Source organism: Nomia melanderi, chromosome 10 (assembly GCF_051020985.1).
Source record: "Nomia melanderi isolate GNS246 chromosome 10, iyNomMela1, whole genome shotgun sequence".
NCBI classification, from domain to species: domain Eukaryota; kingdom Metazoa; phylum Arthropoda; class Insecta; order Hymenoptera; family Halictidae; genus Nomia; species Nomia melanderi.
In genome coordinates, this window is record NC_135008.1 from 13415853 (window position 1) to 13441227 (window position 25375).

General features: G+C 40.7%; 1 protein-coding gene across 10 annotated transcripts in view; it reads right to left on the reverse strand.

Moving 5' to 3' along the window:
- The window catches only part of LOC116428655 (unconventional myosin-IXa), a 45755-nt gene that overhangs the window by 14538 nt on the left and 5842 nt on the right, over positions 1 to 25375 (reverse strand). For 5 of the 10 annotated variants that reach the window (XM_031980567.2, XM_031980566.2, XM_031980569.2 and 2 more), the window contains exons 10-15: positions 24875 to 25201; positions 22760 to 23686; positions 22485 to 22565; positions 19771 to 22019; positions 18383 to 19393; positions 13837 to 17315 (exon numbers count right to left, since the gene is read on the reverse strand). In XM_031980567.2, the coding sequence (XP_031836427.1) occupies positions 17251 to 17315; positions 18383 to 19393; positions 19771 to 22019; positions 22485 to 22565; positions 22760 to 23686; positions 24875 to 25201 (4660 nt within the window). In that variant the 3' untranslated portion in view covers positions 13837 to 17250. Of the gene's footprint in view, positions 1 to 2517; positions 2641 to 13836; positions 17334 to 18382; positions 19394 to 19770; positions 22020 to 22484; positions 22566 to 22759; positions 23687 to 24874; positions 25202 to 25375 lie in introns of those variants that run through there. The other 5 variants (XM_031980573.2, XM_031980571.2, XR_004235301.1 and 2 more) reach the window with 4 other exon arrangements.

Genomic DNA, 25375 nt, shown 5'->3' on the forward strand with positions numbered 1-25375 from the left:
AGCTATTCCGAAGGTAATGAAACGATATTTTGTTGTCCTTGAAACTGGACCACTCACCATTAATATTAATCTTTTAAGAAAACCACTCTAAACATTTATTGACTAATATCATTTCAATTTCAAATACCAAATAAAAGTTCAATCATTCAATTACATATTTTCCAACAAAAAGTTCCCTTTCCCTTGTCAACCCCTTATCAACTTTAGAGCATCAATAACAATTCACACTTTCTTCGAATAATAACCACTATCTTTCCGTAAATTAAATCTCAAACATCCACCCAATAAAAGTGTCATCACTTCGTATATGCAGATTCCCATTATGATTCCCTCTACGCGTCAGAAAATTTAATGCTCGCCGAATTTACGAGTACTCCGGTGGCTCATATTTCGTCCAACACTCCCATCGCGTCACTCGGTCGCTCAAATAGATAACCTCGATACCGTCGATCATGGACTGGTCCTCTCAGCAGTCAGCTTATTAACCATAATCTGGCTCCTCCCACCCTGGCCCATCCTCTTCGCATCGACGAGCGAATTGGACTGTAATGTCAGCTATCGATACATTGTCAAATAGTACATATCCAGGCGAGATAAACCTCTTCCCGCCGTTTGCTTCCGGCGAACACAGATCGCCACTTTTTGAACGGCTTCGACGGGATATCTCGCTGGGCCGGCGACGTATTGGCCTGCTTATCGCGGTGGCTAATTAATTGGCCAGGACATGCGGGACGTGTGGATGGCTGGGCGAGAGAAAGGGAGATTCCAATCGCGATATTAGCGTCCATGTTAATTAACGGGCGGCGGTTAATCGTCGCACCTATATAGACGCGGCTCCGATCACGCTGTTTACCGACGTTCTGTAAAATCCATGCGACCAAATATTTTCGGTCGATGGTTACGATCGCGCTAACGAGACGCCCGATAAGCGCTGCTTTGTTAACAGTAGCCCGGCCGCGAGTTCTTCGGTGAACCAGTGGAATCAGCGAGGGGGACGGGCGAAAACCTGGTTCCAATTATCACCGGAACGCGGCCACGACATCGGCCGTTTTCGCGAGAGGGTCAACGTCGATCGCACATAACAGTAATAACATTGCAGTCTATGACGATCTGGATTACAGCGGCACCGCGCCACGGAACCAGTTCGGAACCAGGAGGAAGGGGCAGCGAGTCGATGCGCCCGTAACGCGCGCGCCGTTCCGGCTACGATCGTAAAGGATAACGCGAGTTCGAGGAACCGGTTTCAATTTCTAGTCCGCTTCCTTTTTGCGACGGGCGTCAACGGAAATTGCCGGGAACCACGCCGCGCGATGCCGTTACGACAGCTGATCTTTCGCCATTTTCGGAATGGGAAATACGGTATTTCTTTCTGCTCTGGACGTTCCTTTTATTTCTACCGCCCCGTTGTTTGGGAGGGGGTTTTAATAGTTTCAGAAGGAAACCGTTTCAACGTCTTTAAGGATTGAGACCGTCGTTCTGCGTCTTTTTAGAAGTTGGTACTTTGGAAATATTCTGAAGAGAGAATTATGTGAAGATCTGAGGGGTGACGAGGGGGTAGTATTTTGAATGAAAGTATTTGGATTCATCAGTATGTCTAATAGTAAACGCACCACGAACCGATTGAATGACCGATTTTAAAGTTCAATTAAAAATTCTGCGTTTTCTTTTGTTCGACTTTATATCAGTTCATATATTGTCTGATTAATCAGTTTTTCAATTTTTGTTTTTTCTCTAAAAAAAATTTATCGTTTAATTTGTTTATCTTTGTTTTACAATCAATTATTTGATTGGTTAAGGTGATTATGAAGCAGAGGTAATATGGAAAGTGGAAAAATTAATGAACTTGTAACATTTCGAACTATACAAGGAGCTTTGCGATTTGTTGAACATTTTGAGGACACATAACTGTTTCAAAATTGAAGCAATTCATTGTTTTTGGGCACACTTTCAAAGAAAACAAATGAAGTTCTTATATTTTGAGTTATACGATCGACACCGTGGTTAATTATAAATTCAAAACGCCATGATCACTCAAATATTTCAAAAATTCTTTTTCTGACATTTTTATAGATTAATATTTTAGAAGCATGCCGAGACAAACAGATGTTCAACAAATTCACGGATTAATAATACATTAAACGAAACCATTCGGCTCGCTCTGTGGTTAAATCAGAATTTCAAACGCGCTTTTCTCAAAACCGTTTTTTTTCTTTACGCGAATTCAAAGTGAAATTCTACATTTATTAACGAGATTGTGTTTCAATCAAAGTTTCCATGCTTTAATTATAGAGCGACGAAAAATTAATAACATCCGGTGTAGAAATATTTACTTTTTTTGAAAAACTAGTTTTTACGAAAATGATAAAAATTCTTATCCAGATTTCGTGTAGCCCGTGTAGCACTATGTATATACAATAGTGCTCACTTAATAGACGTTTTTTTCCTTTCTCAAGAGAAACGGATTAATTCCCGGCAGTTCACGAAACAGCTCGATTTCTTTCCCTTTATTTGACTCACTCTGAATGTTTCTTGCTCTCGTCTCCGATGCACTCAAGAAGAGTGCAAACCGAGGGGAGGTAGCAGCTGGCAATTCCCAGAACACCTTCCTCCCCGGATAATAGATGCCACGTGGACCGGAACCTGCGTTTATTAAATAAGGGTTACTATAAATGGATAAATTAATTCATTTACTAATTTAAATCAAATCAATGAACTTCGATATTAACCCTTTGCGAAGGAAAATACCCGAATTACGATCAAAATTTGTTCTTCATTGAACGCTTCAGATAGGGGTGTAACATACGTTTATTTATACGAAATGTTAATACTTAAATATATATTTTAAGTCAAAATAATCAAAAAATGCATAAGGATCTTTTTTTATGTACAAACTTTGAACCGTAACAATAGATAAAGTAATTAGCAATAATAATTTGCTTTTTTCTTACAAAAAAATACAATTTAGAAATAAAAATTAGAAAATGTTTTAAAGAACTATCACGATCGGGTTAGATCCTTGGATGTTACGCGTATAGCATGTGTATTAGTGAATTGTAAAAAGCAAAACTTTAAATATCGTGATCTCCTTTTCGGGGATGTTTCACAAAATCTTCGACAGAACCAGAAAAATTTCAAACGGTAATCAGAATTTCGAGCTGACTTCCATTTCGCGATGTTGACAACGTTGTCGTCTTCCGCGTGTATTCAACAGCGGTGTTCGCAGACCGGTTTATCGATAACTGAGAACGCGTTGCCAAAAAAAAATATGTAGAATCTTGTAGCATACGGAAAATTTAGGGAACAGTCCAAAAATTTCCATTATTTCTAATTTCAATCCCAGGAAAATTCGCAACCTGCATCTACCGGTGAAGAGCGTAAGAGTGGGAAGGATGGAGTGGCGGAGAGCCGGTTTACTTTAGAAATTACAATTAGCATTAAGATTATACCGGTTCAACAGTCGCTGGAACTTAGCAACCAAAACGAATTACGGGCCTGCGGAAAATAGGAGTTCGCGAACTCTTGAAACGTTGGCGCTATCGAATGAAACAGGACTTGCTGAAAATGGTCGCAATACCATCGAACTTAATATTTATGCACTTTTCCTTGCTACGTGTAATATGATCTTGAACTTTGTAAGTAGTTTGCCTGTGTTGGGCGAAATGGCGAGGAAAAAGTTAGAACTCTTGGAAGTACTACAGGTATTTGAAATAGTAATTGACTACCCACCCGTTGTGCTCGTCCGGCATTTTTTCCTTCTGAGCAATAAGCTGAGTAATCAGTAGTCTCTTGTTCGTAGTTAGTACCTTTGAATTAAGGATTTGTGTCATTTGTAAAATATGCTGTAATAATCAAATTATCAATCAGTAAATAATCATATTATAAATGGATATTACATTCCTTTTACTTGATGCTCACGAATTATCGAGTAACCGATACCTTTCTAAATACCGTCTATTCACAAAATAATATATCTTTCAGCACTCAAAACATTCACTATCAAAACATAATGAAAACCATGTAACAACAAAATTTGATAAATTATCTCTACTATATATCATCGATACTCCAAAATTTATCATAAATGAAACTTTTATTCGATATGAAGCACTGAAAATTTCATTTCAAAAACTTGTTAAAGAAATGTACAATCCATCTTCGACAAAGGGTTAACGTCACGAAGGTTTCCAGAGTTAACCAGCCACTGAAATCATTGAAACAAAAAGAAATATCGGAGGTACGAAAAACGGAGGAAAGACAACGAAATTTTAGGTATAAGGTAGATACTTATTATTTACTGTCAGGTATGCTGTACATAATATTTCTTTTGCCTTACAAATATTATATAAAATTACAGTCGATCACGGAGAGTAACCACGCACACCGTCTTGCGAACGCACTGATATATCCACGCAGACAAGCGCACGAACACACGCACACGCCGGCCACGCACACTCACGACCACGCCAAGTAAACATTATTACAGATTCGCGGATGAAATCGGTAGACCATTCTCCTAACACAAGCACACAGATACATAGATAGACAGAGACAGTGTTAGCGATCCCTCGTAGCCGTCGAACGGCGCGGGCGCGCGTTCTCCACGCTGTCCTCGATCTCTTCTCCTTTCTCCCGGTTCCCGGAGCTCCCGCGATCGAAATTATCCTCGATCCGGAGCCGTCGATCGCGAGACCGATAACTCCGAAGTCGTTTGTCCGATGGAATGGAGTGGAATGGAACAGAAACATTCGAAAGTGGGCAAATATTCCTCCCCACGTTTATGAGACACGGTGTATCGGACAGGTGAGTGCGGAAAATGCAAGGAATCGATTGTTCAAGCGTGACAAGGCGCGAGATCTTGAGACTGCTATGAATTTTCAACATTTACCGGCTAGACAGTTCTGTCTTCCTATGAAACCGTTGGATTTTTGTACGGTAGACACGTTTGAGATCGATAACGATTTCCAGACATTGATCCTCTGTTCATTTTTAATAATGATTCTCTCTTACTACGATTATTCTTTTATCAATTGTAAACGGGAATTACACGCTTTTATAAGAATTAATTAAAAACCAACGTTCTTGTTTTATCGATCCTTACATTCCTCTATTCTGTCCTAGAAATATAGTATTAACTGGATGATGGGAATAGCTTTTTGTGCGATACTGATGTACTTGATATTTCCGACGATTTAAACAAGCACACGCTCTCCTTTTCGATATTTACGAAACAATTTAATAAACGGTGGTTTTTCGGAAATATTTGTAATCTGCGAGATTTGAATTCCAGTCACGTTTGCAATCATTGTGTGCTTCTCTGTAAGTAAATTTCACGTCCGAATTTTTCCGGAATGCTTTCGGCACAATGAATCGTTTAATTCTCGGAATTCACTTTAAATCATTTCACGCGGTGGAAAAAATCATAAAGGAACTTTCTGTGCGTAGTTTGTTACACTGTCATAAAATAATACGTTTCTTTAATTATTCTTTTCCCCAAGTTTTCACCCAAACATTTCTATTCCAAAATATCACCGTATCAATTTCAATTCTTCCACGTTAAATTCGCACTCGTCCTCAACGATCTACAATATGTTTTTTTGTCACCGAAATTTTCCACCGTGTCGTGCCGCTTAATTATTTCCCAGCGTTCAACTATCGTGTAAGTTCACTTGTCGCGCGGAATTTTGTCACCTCGTTTGTCAATGTTGGCCCATGAACACCTATAAGCGTTCGCGCCGCATTTCCCGAGAACGGGTTAACTTATTTTCTCATTCCGCGCGTCGCTGTTTAACCCCGTCACTTTCATGAAAAAGAGAAACGGGAGCGTGCAACTCGCCCGAACCGTTCCATCATCCTGCAATTCCGCGCGCGCGTGGCAAATTAAAGCAAAAGAGGCAAAAAAGAGGATAAAGACATACATATATATGAAAGACCCAAGGGAAAGAGGATCAGCGCAGAAAGGGGTAGGAAAGAGAGACGGGAAGAGGAAAAACTAAGCGCGTGCGTTGCGTTATTCAGTCGCGGAACTGTCTGGCCGTTACTTAGTGCGGGTGGAAAAAGAAAAAGGGTGTATCTCAAGCGACTACTCACGGCGCGCCTCGAATTCTTGTCCACGTTTATTGCCGGCGTGTCGTCGGTTTACTGCGACGGGAAAAACGTCGGGCTGGGAGCAAGGTTCCACGCGGCACCTTGCCCCGATCCGATTCGCCGTGACCTCGATAAATGCTCATTTCGCGGCCCTTGGACAAATTTAGCAATTAGTTGAACATCTCGTGCAAAGAACCCGAGAAGCTAGTAAGAAGTTGAAGATGTAATTTATGTGAGAAATTTGTGAATTATCTAGAGCAAAGATTCTAGGTAAATTTTTGGAAAAGATGTTGGAGGAAGATAGTCAATGAAATTAATATTCTTTGAGGAATTGAAAATTTAGATACTCTTTTGGAGAACGAGATGAAACTTGATTGTGGAATGAACATTTTTTTTTGCGTTTCGTTGTGTCTCGATATTCACTGCGATCTCGATAATAAAGATTCGTTTCATGGACCTCGTGAAAATTCAATGATCGAGAGCGTTGAAGATGGTCCGCTGATTCAGAGAATCCGGAAATCTACTAAAAGAACTCATTCAGGATGCTAATTGAGAGTTTGGGAAGTTGTGAAAAATAAATGTTCAAATCGTGGCGAAATTTTCGAGAGAATCTTTGGCAGAATTCGGTCACCAGGATTCTTCAAAGGCTCCAAAAATTCAGCGAAACGGAATTAAAAAGATACACGGTTGCTAAGTCTCATCGTGTTTCGATATTCCTCGCCGTGACCTCGATAAATGCTCGTTTCGCGGTCCTTGTAAAAATTGGACGATTCACGGAAACGGGAGAGATCCATTAACTGGAATGTCTGAAGAAGCTAGCGGAGAATCGTTTGGGATGCTAATACGTCGATGTAAAAGTAGAAAAAACAAATGCTGAAGTTGTGAGGGAAAACCTTAAGAAAGTTTAATAATCTCACAGGAATACGAACCCTCACCTTTGGCGTATCAATTAAAAATTCATTATTGGAACGTTGCACAAAACTTAAATTCTAAAAATAAAATTAATATTAAAAACTGTATCAAGACAGAACTTAATGTATTTTAATTTTCCGTAACATAGACACATTCAACGATGTGTCGCGTAACCCGAGAAATTAGGAATGTAGATGTTAAAAAAGAATTTGTAACTATCCAAGATTCAAATAAAAACTGATTAACTTTGCAATGAGTGATTTTAATTTTAAAGGACAAAAATTATAGTCAGAGGTGAATACAAAATTGGAGCAAGTTTTCATGTTTCGTATTTGTACAATAGCTTTACGGTACTTGGAAAACTAGAATCTTCAAACTTCAAGAAAAATGGAAATCTCCTTGGTGAATGTTATCATGGGACAAAAAATTACGTGTTCTTAATAAATGCCGATTAGAGAGTGTTTTGCTGAACCGGATGAATCAACTGTAATTCCTAAAATGATCTGTGCAGTAGAAAAAGCCAAGAGTGATAAAATTTATACATGAAAAGAGAATTTAATGTAATATTATTAAGGACAAAAGTCTGAAGAACTGGATGGTGCGAAAAGTGAAACGTAAAAACCAAAATGACCCGGGACCGAACCACCCAATCCCGTCGGTCGCAATTATCTGCACGCGCGACCGAAGGAACGCCTGCTCTTAATACGCGCCCAAAGATTTCCATTGAATCCGGCGAAACAGCCATCGCGAACCCGCACCAAGTTCCATATGCCCGGAACGACCATTACGGTGTGAAAGTTTTCAGTTTCAAGTTAAACTGCATTGTCTGTTTCGAATTATGTAGAAGACGGAGGGTGAACGCTGGATCATTACAATGAAGACCCAGCCGCGGCGTGCCTTAGAATACTGCTTCGTAACGGCACGTGTACACACGTGTAGAATATTTTAAAGGGAAGCACTCCTGTGTGACGAATCGAAAAAGTCAACCTTTTTGCATAATTTGATGTTTTAATATATTGGGAATTCGTTTCATAAAACCTGTAACGAAATTCGAGCAGGTGACGCAACTGTAGATGATTTTACTGTTGTGCACGTGTATCAGTTATCTATAGTCAAAATGTGACAGTGAGTTGAGATTAAAAAATTAATATAGGTTAAAGGAATCGATACCCTAGACTCAGAGCTGAACGACGACAATTATCAAGGCAAACGAACGCTTCGCGAACTTCGACTATTGATACTCAGTAAATTGCGTTAAATCTCATTGAAGCAGATTTGAAGAATAAAAGTTACTCTAAAACACTGAGATTGAATACCAGATTTTCCAAGGAGAGGAGTATCCTTATTGTATTGCAGATATTCACGCAAAATTCAAGTCTGTTACGAACTAACCTACAAAAGCTAGTATCAAAGAAGACTTATTTACACGCGACGCGGCTTCGTTACGCTATAAAATAAAACAATACCGTCGTTGTGTTCGAAAAAAGAAACACGACTATGGCAAAAAATGTACAAAGTATGATAATAAATGCATTTCAGTCCCGAGTCGATTTCCCTTAAAAGGGGAAAGGAAATCTGGCTATTTTACAGTGACACCCTCTGTACAGTCGCATTCCGGCAACATCGAGGGAAATGAAAACGAGCGTGTGTCCAGTAAAACGTCGGAAATTATTAGGAATTCAGGGTGGAGGGCAGGAAGGGTGGATCGAAGGGGGAATAATCGAGGGAAAAGGGTGGAAGAGAAAGGAGATCGAGCGATCGTGGAATCGTTGAGAAAGAGTCGTCCCGGGGGAATTGCCGGGAAGTCGAAGAGAACGAGGTCGAGCCGGCACCGCGGAGAAACTTGGAAGTCGAAACCACGCCGACGGGAAACTACCTCGTTCTTTCCGTCCTTTCGCGTGCCTCCTAAGTATACTATAGACGCACGTATATCTATGTGGATGGCGCTTTTTGTTCGGCTTTTCACGCAGTTTCCTAAAGGCGATCTCGCGATACACGTCGATCGAACGATGTAGGAACGATTCATTCGAGATTCTCTGTTCGCCCGTATGCTCACGTATATACTTGGTATGTCTCTACATACACAGGATGGTTCGAAAATTTGTCGTAGAGTCGAGAAACGGGGAAACCAATGAAAAATCGTGTACCAGTCACTCCCGTCAGCCTTCGTTCTTTCGAAAAATCGAGTTCTTTGTTTTGTTTTATTACACGTTCGTTAACGTTCACGTAGAATTCTTTTTTACGACGGACGTACTTACAGAAATCCTAATGAAAATAAGGATATTTAAAATGCATAGGAAAAGTAAATTGAGCAAGTGAACAAAAATGTGATTCGCAAGGTTGAAAGGAATTAAAAGAATTATACTTATCGATAGCGATTATCTTTGTACACAGAGTGTCGAGGAAAGTTGGGATCGGCGTATTGCATCGTTAAAACAATCAAATGCTTAAAAACTCCTAAAATTACTTCTTACACAGTCATTGTAAAATAAGTACAATGTTCACGCGCGCGCACGTGCGCGGTGATTCGCCGCGCATTTCGCGAATTCCGACGAAACAAACGACAAGAAAAAGAAAATAATTCCTGGATCCTTGATTAACAACGTAACTAAAAATCGAACATCTGGATCCGCATTTGCTAAGCACTTCTATCTTAATGACTAACAATACAGAAAACTCTGCGCCAACTTCTGGGACACCCTGTACAACAGTACCTCGATAAAAGTTTATTAACCGAGTTAAAGTCAATCAACGTGAAAACGAAATCCGTTACTTTACACTTACTCTCCCTCGTCAACGAGAATCCTTCTTTCACCCAACTATACCACACATTTTGAGTCACCCTGTATATATGTACACCTCGTCCGTGTATTCGTTCCCCGCACGACGAATTGCCATGCCCCTTTCCTAACTTTTTTTTCTATGTTATCACACGTACACGCTCACTTTTTGTTCGAAGAAAAATAACAAGTATGTATATATTCATATATATATATGAATATATAAATACGATGAACCGCAGGATCCATGCTCGCCGCGTCGACCGTCAAAATCGTGTATTAGGCAACAATCTTTTCGCAGAAAAGCGCTCACGGTATCCTCTTTCATCGAGTTTCCCGGGCGTGATCGATCGACGAAGTACCGAGCAGTCGTTCGCGCGGAGAGGTCGGAAGCCATCAGCGATCGAGCCTGGATCCCCGGTTCGCGATCGTGCCTAGATTTCACGCCACAAGATACAAGACGGAAGAGCGTTCAATTGCCGCGGCGTTTCGTCGATCGTCGCGCGATCGGACGACGATTCGGTCCCTCCGCCCCGTGCCATCCTCGATCACGGGACACCTTAACTTCCGACTTTATACTACCGCCAGCATCGATCTTCCCCGACATTCGCCATACATCAGTCCGTTCGCGCGAGAACGAAAGCAGCCACGCGTATCGCGGATACACGGCAAGCAAATGATTTTTGCCGCTATTCGCATTGCCACGTGCGAACTAGTCGGCAAGGATCATTCCATTGGTGTGTCCGTTACAGTATTCCCCCGTTACAAGATCGTCCGACGGAAATTGGACGTTAACGCTCTTCGGCGCGTAGGGATACTACAGAGCGGTCGCTAGGGTAACTGAGATGAAAAGAACGTTGAAACAGCGGTACCCTCGTTATAGGCTCATCAAAAGACCCGACCCAGCGACTTGTAATCGGGGAACACTGCTCTGATGGATGTGCAGGGGAACGATCGCCGAGAAAATCGGCGCGGATGAACTAGATAGGCTTTCTCGACGACAATGTGGTACCAGCTGTCGGACACTATTAACTGTAATAAGCGTATTGAAAGAATTCGGCCAAAGCGGAGATCCCTCAGTCCTCCCTTGTATCCGAGCTCCTTTCGTTTCTCGCGCGGCCAGGGGAAGATCGACGCGAGCTTAATCGCGGGGAACGGTCGACGGTGATCGTCACGCGAAACGTCGCGAGCCAATATCTCGAAGACAAAAATATAGAATGGAGTTTATGAGAGTCGATCATCGCGGTGGCTGCACACGATGGAGCTACTTAGTTAGGACTTTAGGGTGTTCAAGTTTGGGGGTTAGAGGGTATCTTTCTTGGGGGTGCGATATTGTCATGAAGAGCTTCCATCGTTTCTCTCTTTTCTCTTTTATTTTGCGCGCTACTAACTTGCGTAAACCTTAAATCGCCTATTTACAAAGGATGCGTGTTCCCCAACTCGCTCGGAAAAAGCGGGGGAAGCTGAAACGCAACGACGACACAGGCGCCGATTCCGATGGTCAGCCGTGCCCGTCCGTCCTCGCCCGGTTCAATTTCGTTCGCCTTCGGCCGCGCGCCGTTTTCAGGCTGGCCTACGCGCTCCGCTCGAATCAATGGCGAACCGAGGGGGCGGCTGCTAATGTCGACAGAACGTATCGATCTTTGGGAAAGCGGCTTCCGCGGATCGTTCTCAAAACATCGTCTTCATTTCCCTCCACCACAGCGTCGGAAAGGATCGAGGCTACCGTTTCCTTGCCGTTGTCCCCTCGGACCTCGTTGTTCCCTTCTCGCCTCTTTCGCAATTGAGATTGGGATCTTTTTTATCTTTTCTTAATTGGTATCGTTAGTGTTGTTCTCTTCTTAACGGTTTCCACTTTTTTAGTTTCCCCTTTGTGCGCCCGATCCCCGCGCTAAGCACCTTGCACGATAGAAGCGTAATGCGTTTTGCATGAAACGATAATTTACAGATTAACGATTAGCGGTTCTTATTTGTAAGCGGGGGGTGGGAGAGAGCCACTCTCGCGTTAATGTGTTGTCTAAAACGACCTTTCGTGTTTGGAAGTCGTGGCGAGAGTTGTCTCTTTAGTAATTGGACTGGCGAATGTTAATGCGGGTTGTTTACAGTTTTATACACTGAATCGGTAAAAACGAGATGAAATAGAGATTTCTCTTTTATTCTCCTGCGTTCATTAGGTTGAAAGTAAGATAAAGATTGTGTGGTTCTCGACTAAAATTAGTGCCTCATTGTGTTCTACGTGCGCGCGCGTGCGCTCCTATAAATGCATAAAATTTGCAGTCTACTGAGGAATTCCTACTCGAGGAGAAAATATAGAAACATGTGATTCGCGACGCGAAACAGTCGACAAATACAACAACCAATAAAAAGGGCAACAGATTAGTCGAAATGAAAATCAACCTTTTCTTCATTTCCTTATTCCCTTGCTATTTTTTTAGTCGACTCTTGCTCTTTAAGGAAGACGCTTCGACGAAATAACAAACAGATTGCGAAAACTTTTGCAAGACGCCTACACTGAAAATAACAGTAACACTTTCAGTATGAAGAACAATTAACGATTAATCAATGATGATTCACGCGTACAATGCCAATTAAAAGTCTGAGTAACGGTAGAATAAAGATTTGTACAGTTTAATGCATCCATGTTTTTCTCATAGTTTTTCAAAGTGTTTCGAATTGACGAATTGGTAAATGTCAAACAATTTGAAATTTTGAAAACCAAGAAATCGTTAACACTTTTTATAATAAACTGTATTTTTATGTATAAAAATGTGTTAAAGTTTTTTATATAGTAACGAAAATAACGGTGCAAAATAAGTATAACCAAATAGCAAGTTTGATATAGAATTGTTACCAATTCTAATTCAAGCAATAGCCACTGAAGCGGTAGTAAAATAATATTTTTCATATTAACTGTTTAAATATTATTTTACTTGCATTTTATTCAATACTTACCGCTTAACAGATTATTTCACACATTTGTGCCACAAAAAAATAAGCTATAGTATATAAACAATCATCTTATAAGAATTGTAACGTACCGCAACTGTAAATTTGATCGTAAATTCTGAAATCCTCGAGTGTTTTACATAGATGAATGAAAATTAGATGGAAAGCATTGGGATAATTAAAACTGTAATTACCATATGAACGAATATTTTACCATAAAATTCACGCAGTTCGCATCACTTTCGCGTTGAATTCATCTTACCAACCAATAAATTCCCTTACTAGATTACCGAAACTTTTAAATGGCAACGGACGCGCGCGTGGGGATTCCCGCGATGAAACTCTCGAACAATTCGGGAGTGTATAATGAACGAGAACAACCTTCGACATCGTTTATTCGAGCCATCGCACGAGATGTCATGGTTTCGGACACCGCGGGAAATGAACGGGAGCAACATTTCAACGTTAAAAAACATTGCGATCTGGGACGGTGTAGTTCCCGAACGAAACGTCACAACTACCTAAACTATCCTAATCTCAGTAAAAATCGATCAACCGTAAAATGAAGAATCTCAACCCGCTCCGCGATTCGAATACGATCCTAGATGACCGAAGACGAGCTTTCAAAAAAAAGGAGAACGACATACACGAGACAGGGAGAACGGGACATTTAAAACAGTCGTCGTTAATCGATCATTCTAAAACGAACGTAACACGAGTACACGGTGTCCCATTCATTTCTGACCGCATCGCCGCTGTTGAAATTTGCAACAACGTTGAAATATACATAGATATTTCAAACTGAAAATAAAGATTTCTGTACAGTGTAATGTATACACCGAATGGATCGAACAATCTGTTAAACATATTTCTCATCGAATCTTCCGTTTTCAATTCAATACAAATTTCAATGTATATATATATATAATATATTGAAATTTGTATTATATATATATACATATATATATATATACATTGAAATTTGTATTGAATTGAAAACGGAAGATTCGATGAGAAATATGTTTATATTTCAATGTATATATATATATATATATATATATATATATATATATATATATATATATATATATATATATATATATATATATATATATATATATATACATTGAAATTTGTATTGAATTGAAAACGGAAGATTCGATGAGAAATATAAAACCAAAAAAATTGCAATTGAAAATTTCTCTCTGAAGCATAATGAACTTTGTAGTGCTAAAGAGGTTCAAGTTCAAATATTTTGTGAAGTATAAAAGGATGATCCATCCGTTTTCAATAAAGAAATATAAAAGCCTTCAGTACTCAGAATCCTTATCAACGCGTCCGTTTCTTTCTCTACAACTAAATAGTAACGAGTCCATGGATTTCTTTGTTCGAAACTTTTCAATGTTCATCACGTACGGGCGCGGAAACGCCGTCGCGGATCGTTAAAAAACGGGACACCCAGTGCACAGACTTCGCGAGTCGATAGAAAGAAGAATAGAAACGCTTTGGGAGAACGTGCCGTGCGCCCTTTTCCGAATTTTTCCCGGCTTAAACCTAAGTTAGTTGGGTAAAAGTCACGCGCGACCCAGTCACGTAACTCAACGCGAATAGAATTTGATTCGACCGTTTCGAATTGTTCGATTACGCGCCAGTAAAAGAAATTCGTACAGCTTGCAACATAACGGCGGAAAGATTCTTCTCCTTTTCGCGTAAAGGAGACCAGCCGTGTGAAAAACAGTGGCTCAATCGTTTTCTTCCGCGAAACACGAAATGCGTCGGCAAGAACTGAAAGAAGAATTCGAACGGCCGTGCGTGAAATAAAATGAAAAACAATAAAATAAACGAAACAAACAAGAAGAACGCGAATCCTAAACATAAATAGAGGACGAATGGATGTTAGAGAGAATTGTCGGTCGAAAAGCTCGCCACGCGAGACTTAATTAAGCGCTTTTCCGGATGCAAAGGTCATTAGCGATGAATGAAAATACATTGAAAATGATCTCCCCGGAAGCAGTGACTTCCAACGGCAATTAAGAAATTCAAGGCACAGGAAAAAGAAAAGAAGGGCGGGAAATAAAGTAGAAGAAAGATTAAAAGAAAACGTGAGGCCTTTTTCTAAATTGCACGCCGGTAAGTTGTGAAATTGTGGAATTGATATGATTCACGATGCGGTTAAAATGTACGCAGTACGCGGTTCGAATAAGACCGCGAAAGGATTTCGCCCTTGCGGTGGACTTTATCAGGAATTGTATTAAACGCGACTGTCGGCACGAGATAAAATTACATTTAATAATCGCGGCGCGCTAAGCAGCATATTAAAACGAAAGGGAAGAATGAAATCGGAAAATAAGAGAAGGAAATCCGGAAAGCCGCGAATTCCGAAATTTCTCATTCTAATACGGGCTCGTTCGAATTCTTTTATTCGACCGCAAACTTTTGTGGATTATTAAGCCGTTCGGCTCCGCCTCGAAATGCGAGAACTTCATGAAACAAAAAGGAGAAGAGTCGACCGCTACGGTGAATTAAAAACTGTTGGAAGACACGAGTATAAAAGAAAGTGGGAAACTACGAAAAACAGAAAAAGAGGAGAAAATCGAAAAGAAAGAAAAAAAAGGGCATCGGACGACAGTGGAACTAAAACGAAATTGCGATAAATCTCAAGTTTAAAAAAAACCGTCTGCTCAGTTCTGTGCGCGCAAAATCTCTGTATATACACGTAAGTACTCGTACATATATATATTTATAAATGTCTTCGTCGGTGTACACGTTTCCTTGCACATACTTGTTCGCGGACACGTTCGTACGGTACAAAGGGGAGTCTCTGCATGAAACTATATAATATATAGCCTAAATAAACAATTAAAAAAAGAAGAAATTACACATGGAAATGAGACAGTAAGAGAGAAGAAAAGAAAGTTAGAGAATAGATTTGAGTGAGGACGAACGAAAAAATTGGCAGTCCCTGTGTGTATGCGCGTGTATGTATGTATATATGTATGTATATATTATCACGACAAACAGACGTGTGTGTAAAGCCCTACGCGAAGAAATATATCGACAATAGTAGAAATATAAATCTTGGTAACGTCTCTCGCGAAGAGTTAACAATAATAACAGATTCTCACGAGATGATCATTAATATATAATATGTACAAAGCTACAGTTTTGGTTTCCTCTTTCCCCCCTCGTTTCCTTTTCCCTTTCCTCCTCTCCACCATCTAGCTAACTCTATTTCCCGTCCGTTTCCTCTCTTCACGCCACGTGGAAGCTGGAAACCGCTTGGGAGAGACCAGAGACTCCGATGACCGTCGACGACGAGCTATCACCATGCGAACGAAACCTCTCTCCCGCAGGAGAGAGACTCTTTTATACTTCACGGCAATAGTCTCGGCGCCGCGTGCGTTCTCGAGTCCTGCTGGAACGGAAAGACACCGAACGCCCTCGCGTCCGAGATCGGTGATTGTCGAACGAAGCGGCACACGCTCCCCACTTTATCGATAAGGGGAAAAGGACCACGCTCACTCAGCGTATTCTCACGTCTCTACGTGTGTGTATGTGTGCGTGTGTGTGTTGTGTGCGAGTGTTTGACTTCGTTTAAGATTCACGCAACAGTCTATAAAATCTGTAAAACAGCGGATAGACGAACAAGAACGAACGTCGTCCCCTTAGAAAACGAATTGAGTCGAGAGAAAAAGGAAAAATAAAAAAGGGGGAAACACGCGGGAAGAACGAGAATCGAGACGCGACTAAAACGCTCGTAACAATGCAACGAATGGAATCGTCGTTCTCCGCGTCGCTTCCTCAGCGAGGCAACCAACACGGTTTCTCCTTCGTGAGAAACGAGTAATACGCGCGTACGGCAACGACGGACCGAAAGAAAATTGGGCGCGGAGCCACAATTAAAGCGCGTCCGAATGGATCGCGGGTCTAAACACCTACGCATATGTGTATGCAGCCTGATTGGACAGTCTTCGGATCGAAGAGAGGAATGCGTTCTCGAGAGAAAAATAGATTTATAAAATGAACTTTTAGCACGCCCTTTCCCCTTCTTCTTTATTCTTCGTCTCTACTTCCTGTTCTTATCCTGTTATTTCCTTTTCCTTCGAGGGAAGCTAACCACACTCCCTTCAACTCGCGCGCGCGTAATTTGTTAAATCGTTCATTGAAAATCTCTGAAAGCTTTGCGACAGAGTGAAAAAAAATATATATATATGTATATATATTTGTGTGTGTGTAATCGTGTATACATATATATGTATACATATATACATATACATGTACGTTTTGATCAAATTATCAGCTTAACTTCGCGTGGAACAAATTACTAGACCTACCTAATGTCGTGTTTTCTTGTTTTCTTTGCTTTTTGTTTCTCTTTTAACTACTTAGTTTAAATTACTAGCGGCTCGCCGATGAGACCAGAAGTGAAGACTCGTCGATTCGCTGCCGTCAGTCCGACGCTTCACAGCGCGTGTCATGTTGCTACACGTATCGATCATCCGTCGTGGTAACGTCCCCCCGTCGATGATCATACCATTACCATGTCTTCGTCGGAGCTCTGCCTCTGGATCAGTTTCTTCCTTTCTAGACCGTCTGCGAACAGCCATCAAGCTAAAAGGGTTACTGTTTTTCTTTTTGGCGTGTCTTTAATGTTGCGGAAGTCTCGTTACACGGACGCCTATTATCCGAATAGGGCGCGCTATCCTTTCGAAACATTTTTCCGTGACGATCGCTATTAATTCCGCTCGTAACAAGGTAATATGAAACTAACAGTGCTCGTGTATTCGAGCGTTACGAGCGGCGATTCAACAGGAACGCGTAGTCTGACTGCGAAAATGGAATGGCAACATTGTTTCGCACTAAAAACATTTCATCAGTTTCGACAATTTTGAAAATGAACAATAATACAGAAGCTTTCGGACGTTGAACGCGAAGTTCGTTGCAGTATTCGCCATATTCAGTAGTTGGAAGTTATAAAATTGGGAAATTGGAAAAATATCAGTTTTTTTGCATAATTAATTTGGATAATACACTTTAATGTGCGCTACGTATTCCAGATACGTTTAAATGAGCAAGATACGAGGACTTTACCATGGATATCACATTATTTTTATAATAGTTAATTAAGTTGATGGACGTTTGATATTTAGCATAAATAATTCGCTATAGAAAATTAAATTTTTCATATGTACTATGCCAGATATTACGTTATAAATATATATAAAATGAATTCTTGTGAAACCGTCGACGATTCAAATAGCTTGAGATTTGATCGCAGTAGTCGAACAAAAGACTCGCCTTTGAATTTCGATACAGAAATTCAATCGGTTGATACCCTCCCTTTTCCAATAATATAAAACGTGCTTTACTTTGAAGAAATCGTGTGTCTTCGAAATTATTGGATATATCACAGAAAATTGGAATATTTCACCTGGCGCACGTTGTACAATCGATATATCCTTTTACAGTTGAAGCTTCTTTATATGATTTATTAATGTAATTCCTTTTGTAAAAGAATATAGGAAAAGAACATGATAAATTTAAATATAAAATTTGAAAGAACTCTGCAACTTTATTACTATCGATTCTCCTTGACCGTTCCTATAAACTAAGTACCATGGGGTCCCAATTCTAACATAAGTAAATGAAAAGAAATTTACCGGGGGAGGATGGACGCAGATCGTCGAGAGACCCATCATCCAGATCTGTGGCAGAGGGGTGTAGGTCGTCGTCCGAGGAATCTCTCGTTAGGCTGAGAAGGTTCGAGGTTAACAGCGCTTTCTCCTCCTCGATTTCCTGTATGTGGTCGACAAGAAGCGCTTCCTCTTCGTCGCCCCGGTCCCTGTCCCGATCCGCGGTGCCGCCTCTCGCGGCCGCGTTTGAGACCGCTGCATTCAGTTCTTCTGGGCTGAAGATCTTCGAGGATCGCAGGCTGGACAAACGATGGGTGGCCGTGTGACAAGCAGATTCGAGAGTGTTTATATCGGCCAGGGTGGCACGCACAACCCTCAGCTTCTCTTGCACGATTGTCTCGACGCAACAGGTTTGCCTTCCGACGTCTTGCAGCGAGTCTTGAGCGGGCAGCGTCCTGTTGGTACGCAGGATGCATGGCGCGAAAACTATCGCTAAAGCAGACGGGGACATCCGATTGTCGACCTCGTGGAGCGCCACCCTCGCCAGGTGGACGATCAAACGTTCCATCAGGTCGAAGTTGGGTTTCGGCAATTTCTTCAGTATGGCAAACAATGTGCTGATCCGGTCCTGAGGATCAGTCAGGTTTGCGGCGTGCAAGAAGTCGTCGTAATACTCGAAGGTCAATAGAGGTTCCGGCATGTCGCGAAAGAAGCTCTTCAACACTGCCGCGAGCACATGCACCTGGTAATTCTCGAAATCCACCTTCTCCAGATCGCCCTCGTCCATCTTCTGCTTTAGTTCCTTCACCTTTGAGCTGACGCCGCTCTTCCGGTATATACCCTCCGTGTAGAGACCGTGCATCTCTATCGTAGTAATCAATCGGTCGACCACTAGTGGCACCTTACCGTCTCCGCAGTCCAATTTGTATAGTTGCACGCCAAATACCTTCCGCGAGTTCATTTCGTGCAGCGACCCGTCCTTGCCACACTCCGCGGACGCTTTCATGTAGCACTTCTTGTGACACGTCAGCTTGCAATCTAAACGCAAAGGTCCATGACGAATGATTGATCGCGAATGGCGCACGGCGCGGTCCGTGTGTCATTTAGGTTGATTCGTGTGGTTGTTTCCATGCAATACTTAGTTCTGAATGCAATATATTCTATTTTTATGATATTTTGATTTTGTAATGGATACTGAACGCAATATAGCGAGAACGATACAGATCTTCTGAAAGAAGGAAAACAGATTTCCCTTGTTTTTGGAAGACTTAACATTTTTATGCGACTTCAATACACGTTCTATTTTCTGCGCATTAATTCAGATTTAATTATTTAAAGATGTTTAGGTAGAAAAGGTCAAGAAAGTACCATAATAAAATTTAAAACATAAGAATTCTTAGTTAAAATATACTTACTTTGACAAACGAGTCCTCGTTCAATAGGCCACATGAAGAAGGAGGTGCAAACTTCGCATGCGGTGGGTATATTTATGATGGTCAGCTGGAACATGTGATTGCCGTGCCGAGTCGGTTCCTCTTGCTTCCGTTTCTTTTCTTTTTTCCGCTTGCTTTTACTTTGTTTCTCCGGAGCTTCGGTTTTGACTAGTGTCATGAACTCGTTCATGAAACCGCGGAAGGCATTTACCCCCATCGTCACAGGAAAGTCTTCGCTGGTATTTTCCTGCTTGCACACTGTTTCCATCACATGCAAAAAGTTCGCGATCAGGTCAGTGTACTTGATGTTGCCTTCGACACCCTGCTGAACAGCAACGCTGTAAGTGATCACCAGGTCGTCCTTGAACTTGCGAAGAGCCTGTTTGAATACCCGGTCCACCTCGCTGGGTTTCCTGCCCTCTTCTTGACCCTCCATTATGTAAATCTTCTTAGTGATGAACTCTTGCATCAACGCCAGTTCTTTTGCATCCGATATGATTTTATCCGTACTATCCGAGAAAGCGGAGGTGCCGGTCAAGCTGAATTTCGACGCAACCGTTTGCTTTGTCGCATCGTACGGCGTTCGAGGCGGCTTCCTGTTTTTCCGCCTACCAGGCGTGTTCGTCAGGAGACACGGCATCTTCAACACGCCTCCATTCTGAATACATTTCACATGGTACAATTGTTTACATTCAAGACACTTGTACCCTTGCGTAACAAACGCGTCCATCTTCTCGTGGCAGCAAACGCAAACGTCATCCTTCGCGAACCTACCGACCTTCCTGAACCGATGCCCGGCCAATGTGAACAGATTACCCTTCCATTCTAAGAGATTCATCCCAGGAGCGAGTTTCAAGTCGTTTGGACTCGTATCGATGCCGGCTTTATCCTCGCTCAAACCTGATATCTTCGTGGCTGGGTCGGAGTTCCTTCTTCTAAGCTCTAAAGTCGTTATAGCGTTAGATCTCATACGCTTACCAGGCTGCTGGGTCTTTGATGCCGATTCCGTTTTGTTAACAGGCCAGTCCGTCACCGTTCTCGATGGAGTCTCGCGCGGACTGTCCTTGTGGGTCCATACGTTTGCCGACTTGTTTAAGTCGCTCTCCTTAATCGTGCCCAAGAAGAGACTCTTCGTTTCCCCGCTATTAGGATCGGACACGCTCTCACCCATGGACCAACAATGGAATTCTCGGGGCGCCCGGTTTCTTCTCGCGCTTCTAACCGGCACATCAGGCTCGGACTTCTCCTTGGGTCTCGAATTTTTTTCTTTAGGCGACGTTCCTCTGAACAGGGAACTCTTCAAAGTGTTTTCATCGTTAACGGAATCCAACTTCATGGATGTGTCTCCTTCTGAATTTTGTCGCCTCAAGTAGCTGAAATCTTTGAGATCTTTTCCGTGGCCGTATCCTTGATCTCGTCTAATCGGTGATGCCGAGACGCTGTCCAATTTCTCGCTAGACATACTGTTGTCGCTGAGTCGACGCTGGTCTCTGCTGATCGCTGTGCTCTCCATATGAACGAAACGCTCGTTTGCGTCCAGTTTGACGTTGTAATTCGACGCCTCGTTCGGCTTTTCATGTTGCGTCTGTTCGTGCGTGTTGTCCACTGTGTTTTTATACTGCGTGACATTCGGTGAACGCGTCAGCGTTGTCTTCTGAGAGCCAGACAATGGATAGTCACTGTAGTTGATGGATGAGAAGTCTGCTCTGCGACGCCAAATGTCAGAATTCGGGCTGTGAGTTAAATTGATGTTCGATTGATGGAATTTAACGTCTCGCGGATTCGGGAACGGTGGAGCAGCGTTGAAGACCGGCGGAGCACTTTGCACTGCACTCGGAATTTCCGTGTCGGTCTCACCATCACTGTACCCCGTCGACGAACTGTCCGCTCGTTTGCTGACCGATGACAGTTGACTCGATGCGTGTACTAAGTTCGTGTTCACTGTCACCCCAGGGGAATGATCACCACGTTTCGTTCTAGTGCTTGGTACAGGTTTGCAGTAATTTTCTTGAGACTCGGAGCTGTTCACGCTAACTTGAGATTCGTAACTCCTTAAACTAGTCAAGCTCTCCAAACTGCTTTTACGTTCGTTGAATTCTTCGGAAGAATAGGGTTCTGTGTTCTTTAGTATTGTATTGGATTCGTACAGCATTCTCGTGTTTCGTCCAAGTTTCCGTTTGGAGTACGTCATGTTTGTGTCCATGGTGCTGTCCCTTGCTATAGCGTCCGTTCTGTGGATTAATAAATGGCTGTAACCATACTTAATATGTTTCGCGTCGCGTGTATCACCATGGTATACGCTGAATTTTCTGTTCAGGCCATTTTATTATTTAAGCATAATTTATAGAGTATTGGCAGGAAGTATTTCATGAAAATTGTTAACATGTTCACTGGATGAAGAACTGTTTGCAAATTTAGAAGATAAAAGCAAAATAATAGAATATTTTTAATATTCCAAAAAAGGTGATAATAGAAGTTAACAAACGATTTGTTATGTTTGAAAATGAATGTACAATTCCTTAAATAAATTCATTTTTACAACAGATGCTCAGTTTCTTTGATTAAATACCTCTGCCGGGTAGTATATAAAATATTACCGATAGTACATACGATCTGACCAAAACCACGTGAAATATAAGCACATCATGGAACATATTAAAATATTGGTAAATACAAGAAAAAAATTGTTTACTTACCTTGCTGGAATGAAACGATTTTGCGACTCCACTTTTCGAATCGTATTGAAATCCAATAATGCATGGTCTTCTGTAAGTGACCTAAATAATACATAAAATTATAATAATATTTATATCTATGTATGGTAGTCTGCACATATGTAAATATACTACTTCAAATTTTGTACCAAAAATGATTACGAAAAGAATCTATTACTATATGTATTACTTAAAACATAATTTGTATTTGATATAAACGATATTTATCCGATAAAAGACACAATATAAGTACTTACTCTTCACTGCTCCTGAGCTTTGAGTACACTTTATTGGTATCATACAAAAGTTCCCTTTGATCTGGAGTTTCTTTATATTCTCCAATTTTATCAACGAGTATGTTCTTGCGTTTCTTCAGCTCAGCAAAAGCTTTTCTCGCATTGTTCCCTCTGACGTGAGCTTGAAACGTAATCATACAAGACCTGAGCTTTTTAAACCACGTGTGTTGTTTGTACGCTCTCCAAGCGGATTGTATGTGAATAGCAGCATCAATCCTAGCACGTAGAGATTGAGCAACAAGCCTTTGAGCAATGATCATTCTCCAGAAAGACTCTATTTGTATGACAGCATTTTTCAATCTCAGGAACTTTCTCCTCTCTAGACAAGCACGGAACCACTTTTGTATAGTTGTAATACTTGTGATGATTTGCTGGTGGAGTTCTCTATCCAATTTAATTTTTTCTGATTCCCTTAAGAAGACCTTAGTCGTTCCAAGCTGATAATTGTCTCTATTAAGATTCAATGTCAACAAGAAATCTCTAACGTCAGATTGTGAACTTAACAGGCCCTTCGGTAATAACATTCTGTACAATTGAATAAATTCTTCGTACGTTAATCGAACATTAAATCCGGCTTGTCTAATTCGTACTGTCTCTAACATTCCTGTGTATCTTAATTGTCGTTGCACAGTTTCTTCGTCAAATTCATTTGGTACTTTGTTTGCATTACTTTTAATGCATCTGATGAAAAAAGGGTTCGCTTGATTTAAAGTATCCATAAGACTATGTAAACTTTGTTGAAACTGTGCAGACACTGTCATTGGCTGTTTTCTTGCTTTCCCGGGTCCAGTTCCATAACTCTGTGTCCTACCCGCAAGAGTTTTTACAGTCTGAAGATTTTTTAGACCCTTCTTGCCACGTTCTCTTGGTCGAAATGATTTGTTTTTCCTGTAAAAGCGACAAAATTTAATGTATTAGTAGCAAAATGATTTAAAAATTCCTTTTCCTATTTTTAAATCTTTTTATTCATGAATATAAATCTCAAAGACAATGTGTTTGCATTCTTATAATTACTTACATGTTTCATTAGGTCTTCTAGTGTGTTATTAATTTGACACAATAAAAAACAGGAAAAGGAGAATATGTATTTATTTCAATGACATTTATGGCATTGCAAATATATTTAACAAACGTATTATGAATTATAACAAACATTTAACAAAATGTTATTATGACTGCTGTAACTTATGATTGCAAATATAAAAGCACGCGACAGTAGAGATATAGTCCGTTAGCGGATCTTTTGGAAACTGTCAATACTATGAGAGAAATGAAATTTCCTTTTAAACTAAATGTGTAATGAATCAACTATAAATATATGTAACAAGCAGTTAGCAGATTCAAAGAGCTACTAATGTTATTATTCAATATCGTCAGGAGTCTATCAGTGTATAAGTTATTAGAATTCTGTCTCTTAAATTCTATAGTAAAAGTTTAATATCGTGCAATTAGTTAGAGTTAGATGCTAGTAGCAAGAGGACATAAGTTTCTAAAACGAGAAGCTTGTTCACAAAGGATTATTTGAAGTGATTTTAGTTGCTGCACCGAAGAGCATGTAATACAAATTAACACATTAGTATCCATTGAAATATAAACCAACAGTTTAGCAATATATTGTTTAAATCTTTTCTAATATGATAAATATGCTGAAATTGTAAATGGGCTAATTTGTATACGCTCAAAATTTGAAAAGTGAAAGAACTACTCTGAAGTCAACATGCATAGACGCAGTTCAGATTATGACAAACGATTACAACGTGACGACTAAGATAGTACAAGTAAGGGATAATGATCGTGAATATTATAGCACATTCAAAGGAAATGACTTTTATGATGTACTTCTGAAAGACGTGAGATTGCTTCCTAAAGTAATGAACATATCCATGAAAAGCTGTGATATTATATTGCATGGGAAGACCATTAATATCCTATCAAGATGCTGTCACCTAAGAAGAAGAAATCCTTTACCCAGAAATGACTATAGAGCACACACTACCTTTATATCGTAGAGCAGTGAATGTTTGTAGCTTAAATTACAAAATCTTATTGAATATTAAGTAGCTGCGATTTACATACATGACTATCTGATTAGCGCGTTCCATGACGTTTGCTTCGTCTTTTGGAAGCACCCTCTCTAGCGGAGTATGAGTATCTCGTCTGAGTTTATTATTACTATGAGGCTGGTCTTCCCTGCCCCTTATTAAGTAACCCTTCATCATGGTCACATTGGACGGGTGTTGCGTTTGATTAATGTTTCGGAATTGTGGCCACGACAATCGGTTGTTGTTTACATTGTCGTTGTTTTCGAGTTGTATAGAAGATAATGTGGTAGTGGGTATTGTTGATGGTATACAGACACTGCGCTGCTTCTGATAACTTGGTGGACGATTATGTTTGTGCGAACTGAAAAAGTCTCTCATGCTTAGTTTCATTTTTATCTTCTTTTTTCGATTCACTTTTATATGTAACTACGTACTAATTAATATTTAGGTCGAACAAAGATTAATTTTATCAGTGAATTCGGAAAGTGGAACGGTGACTTTTCCAAAAGTTGGTCTTGTGAATGACTCCAATGGA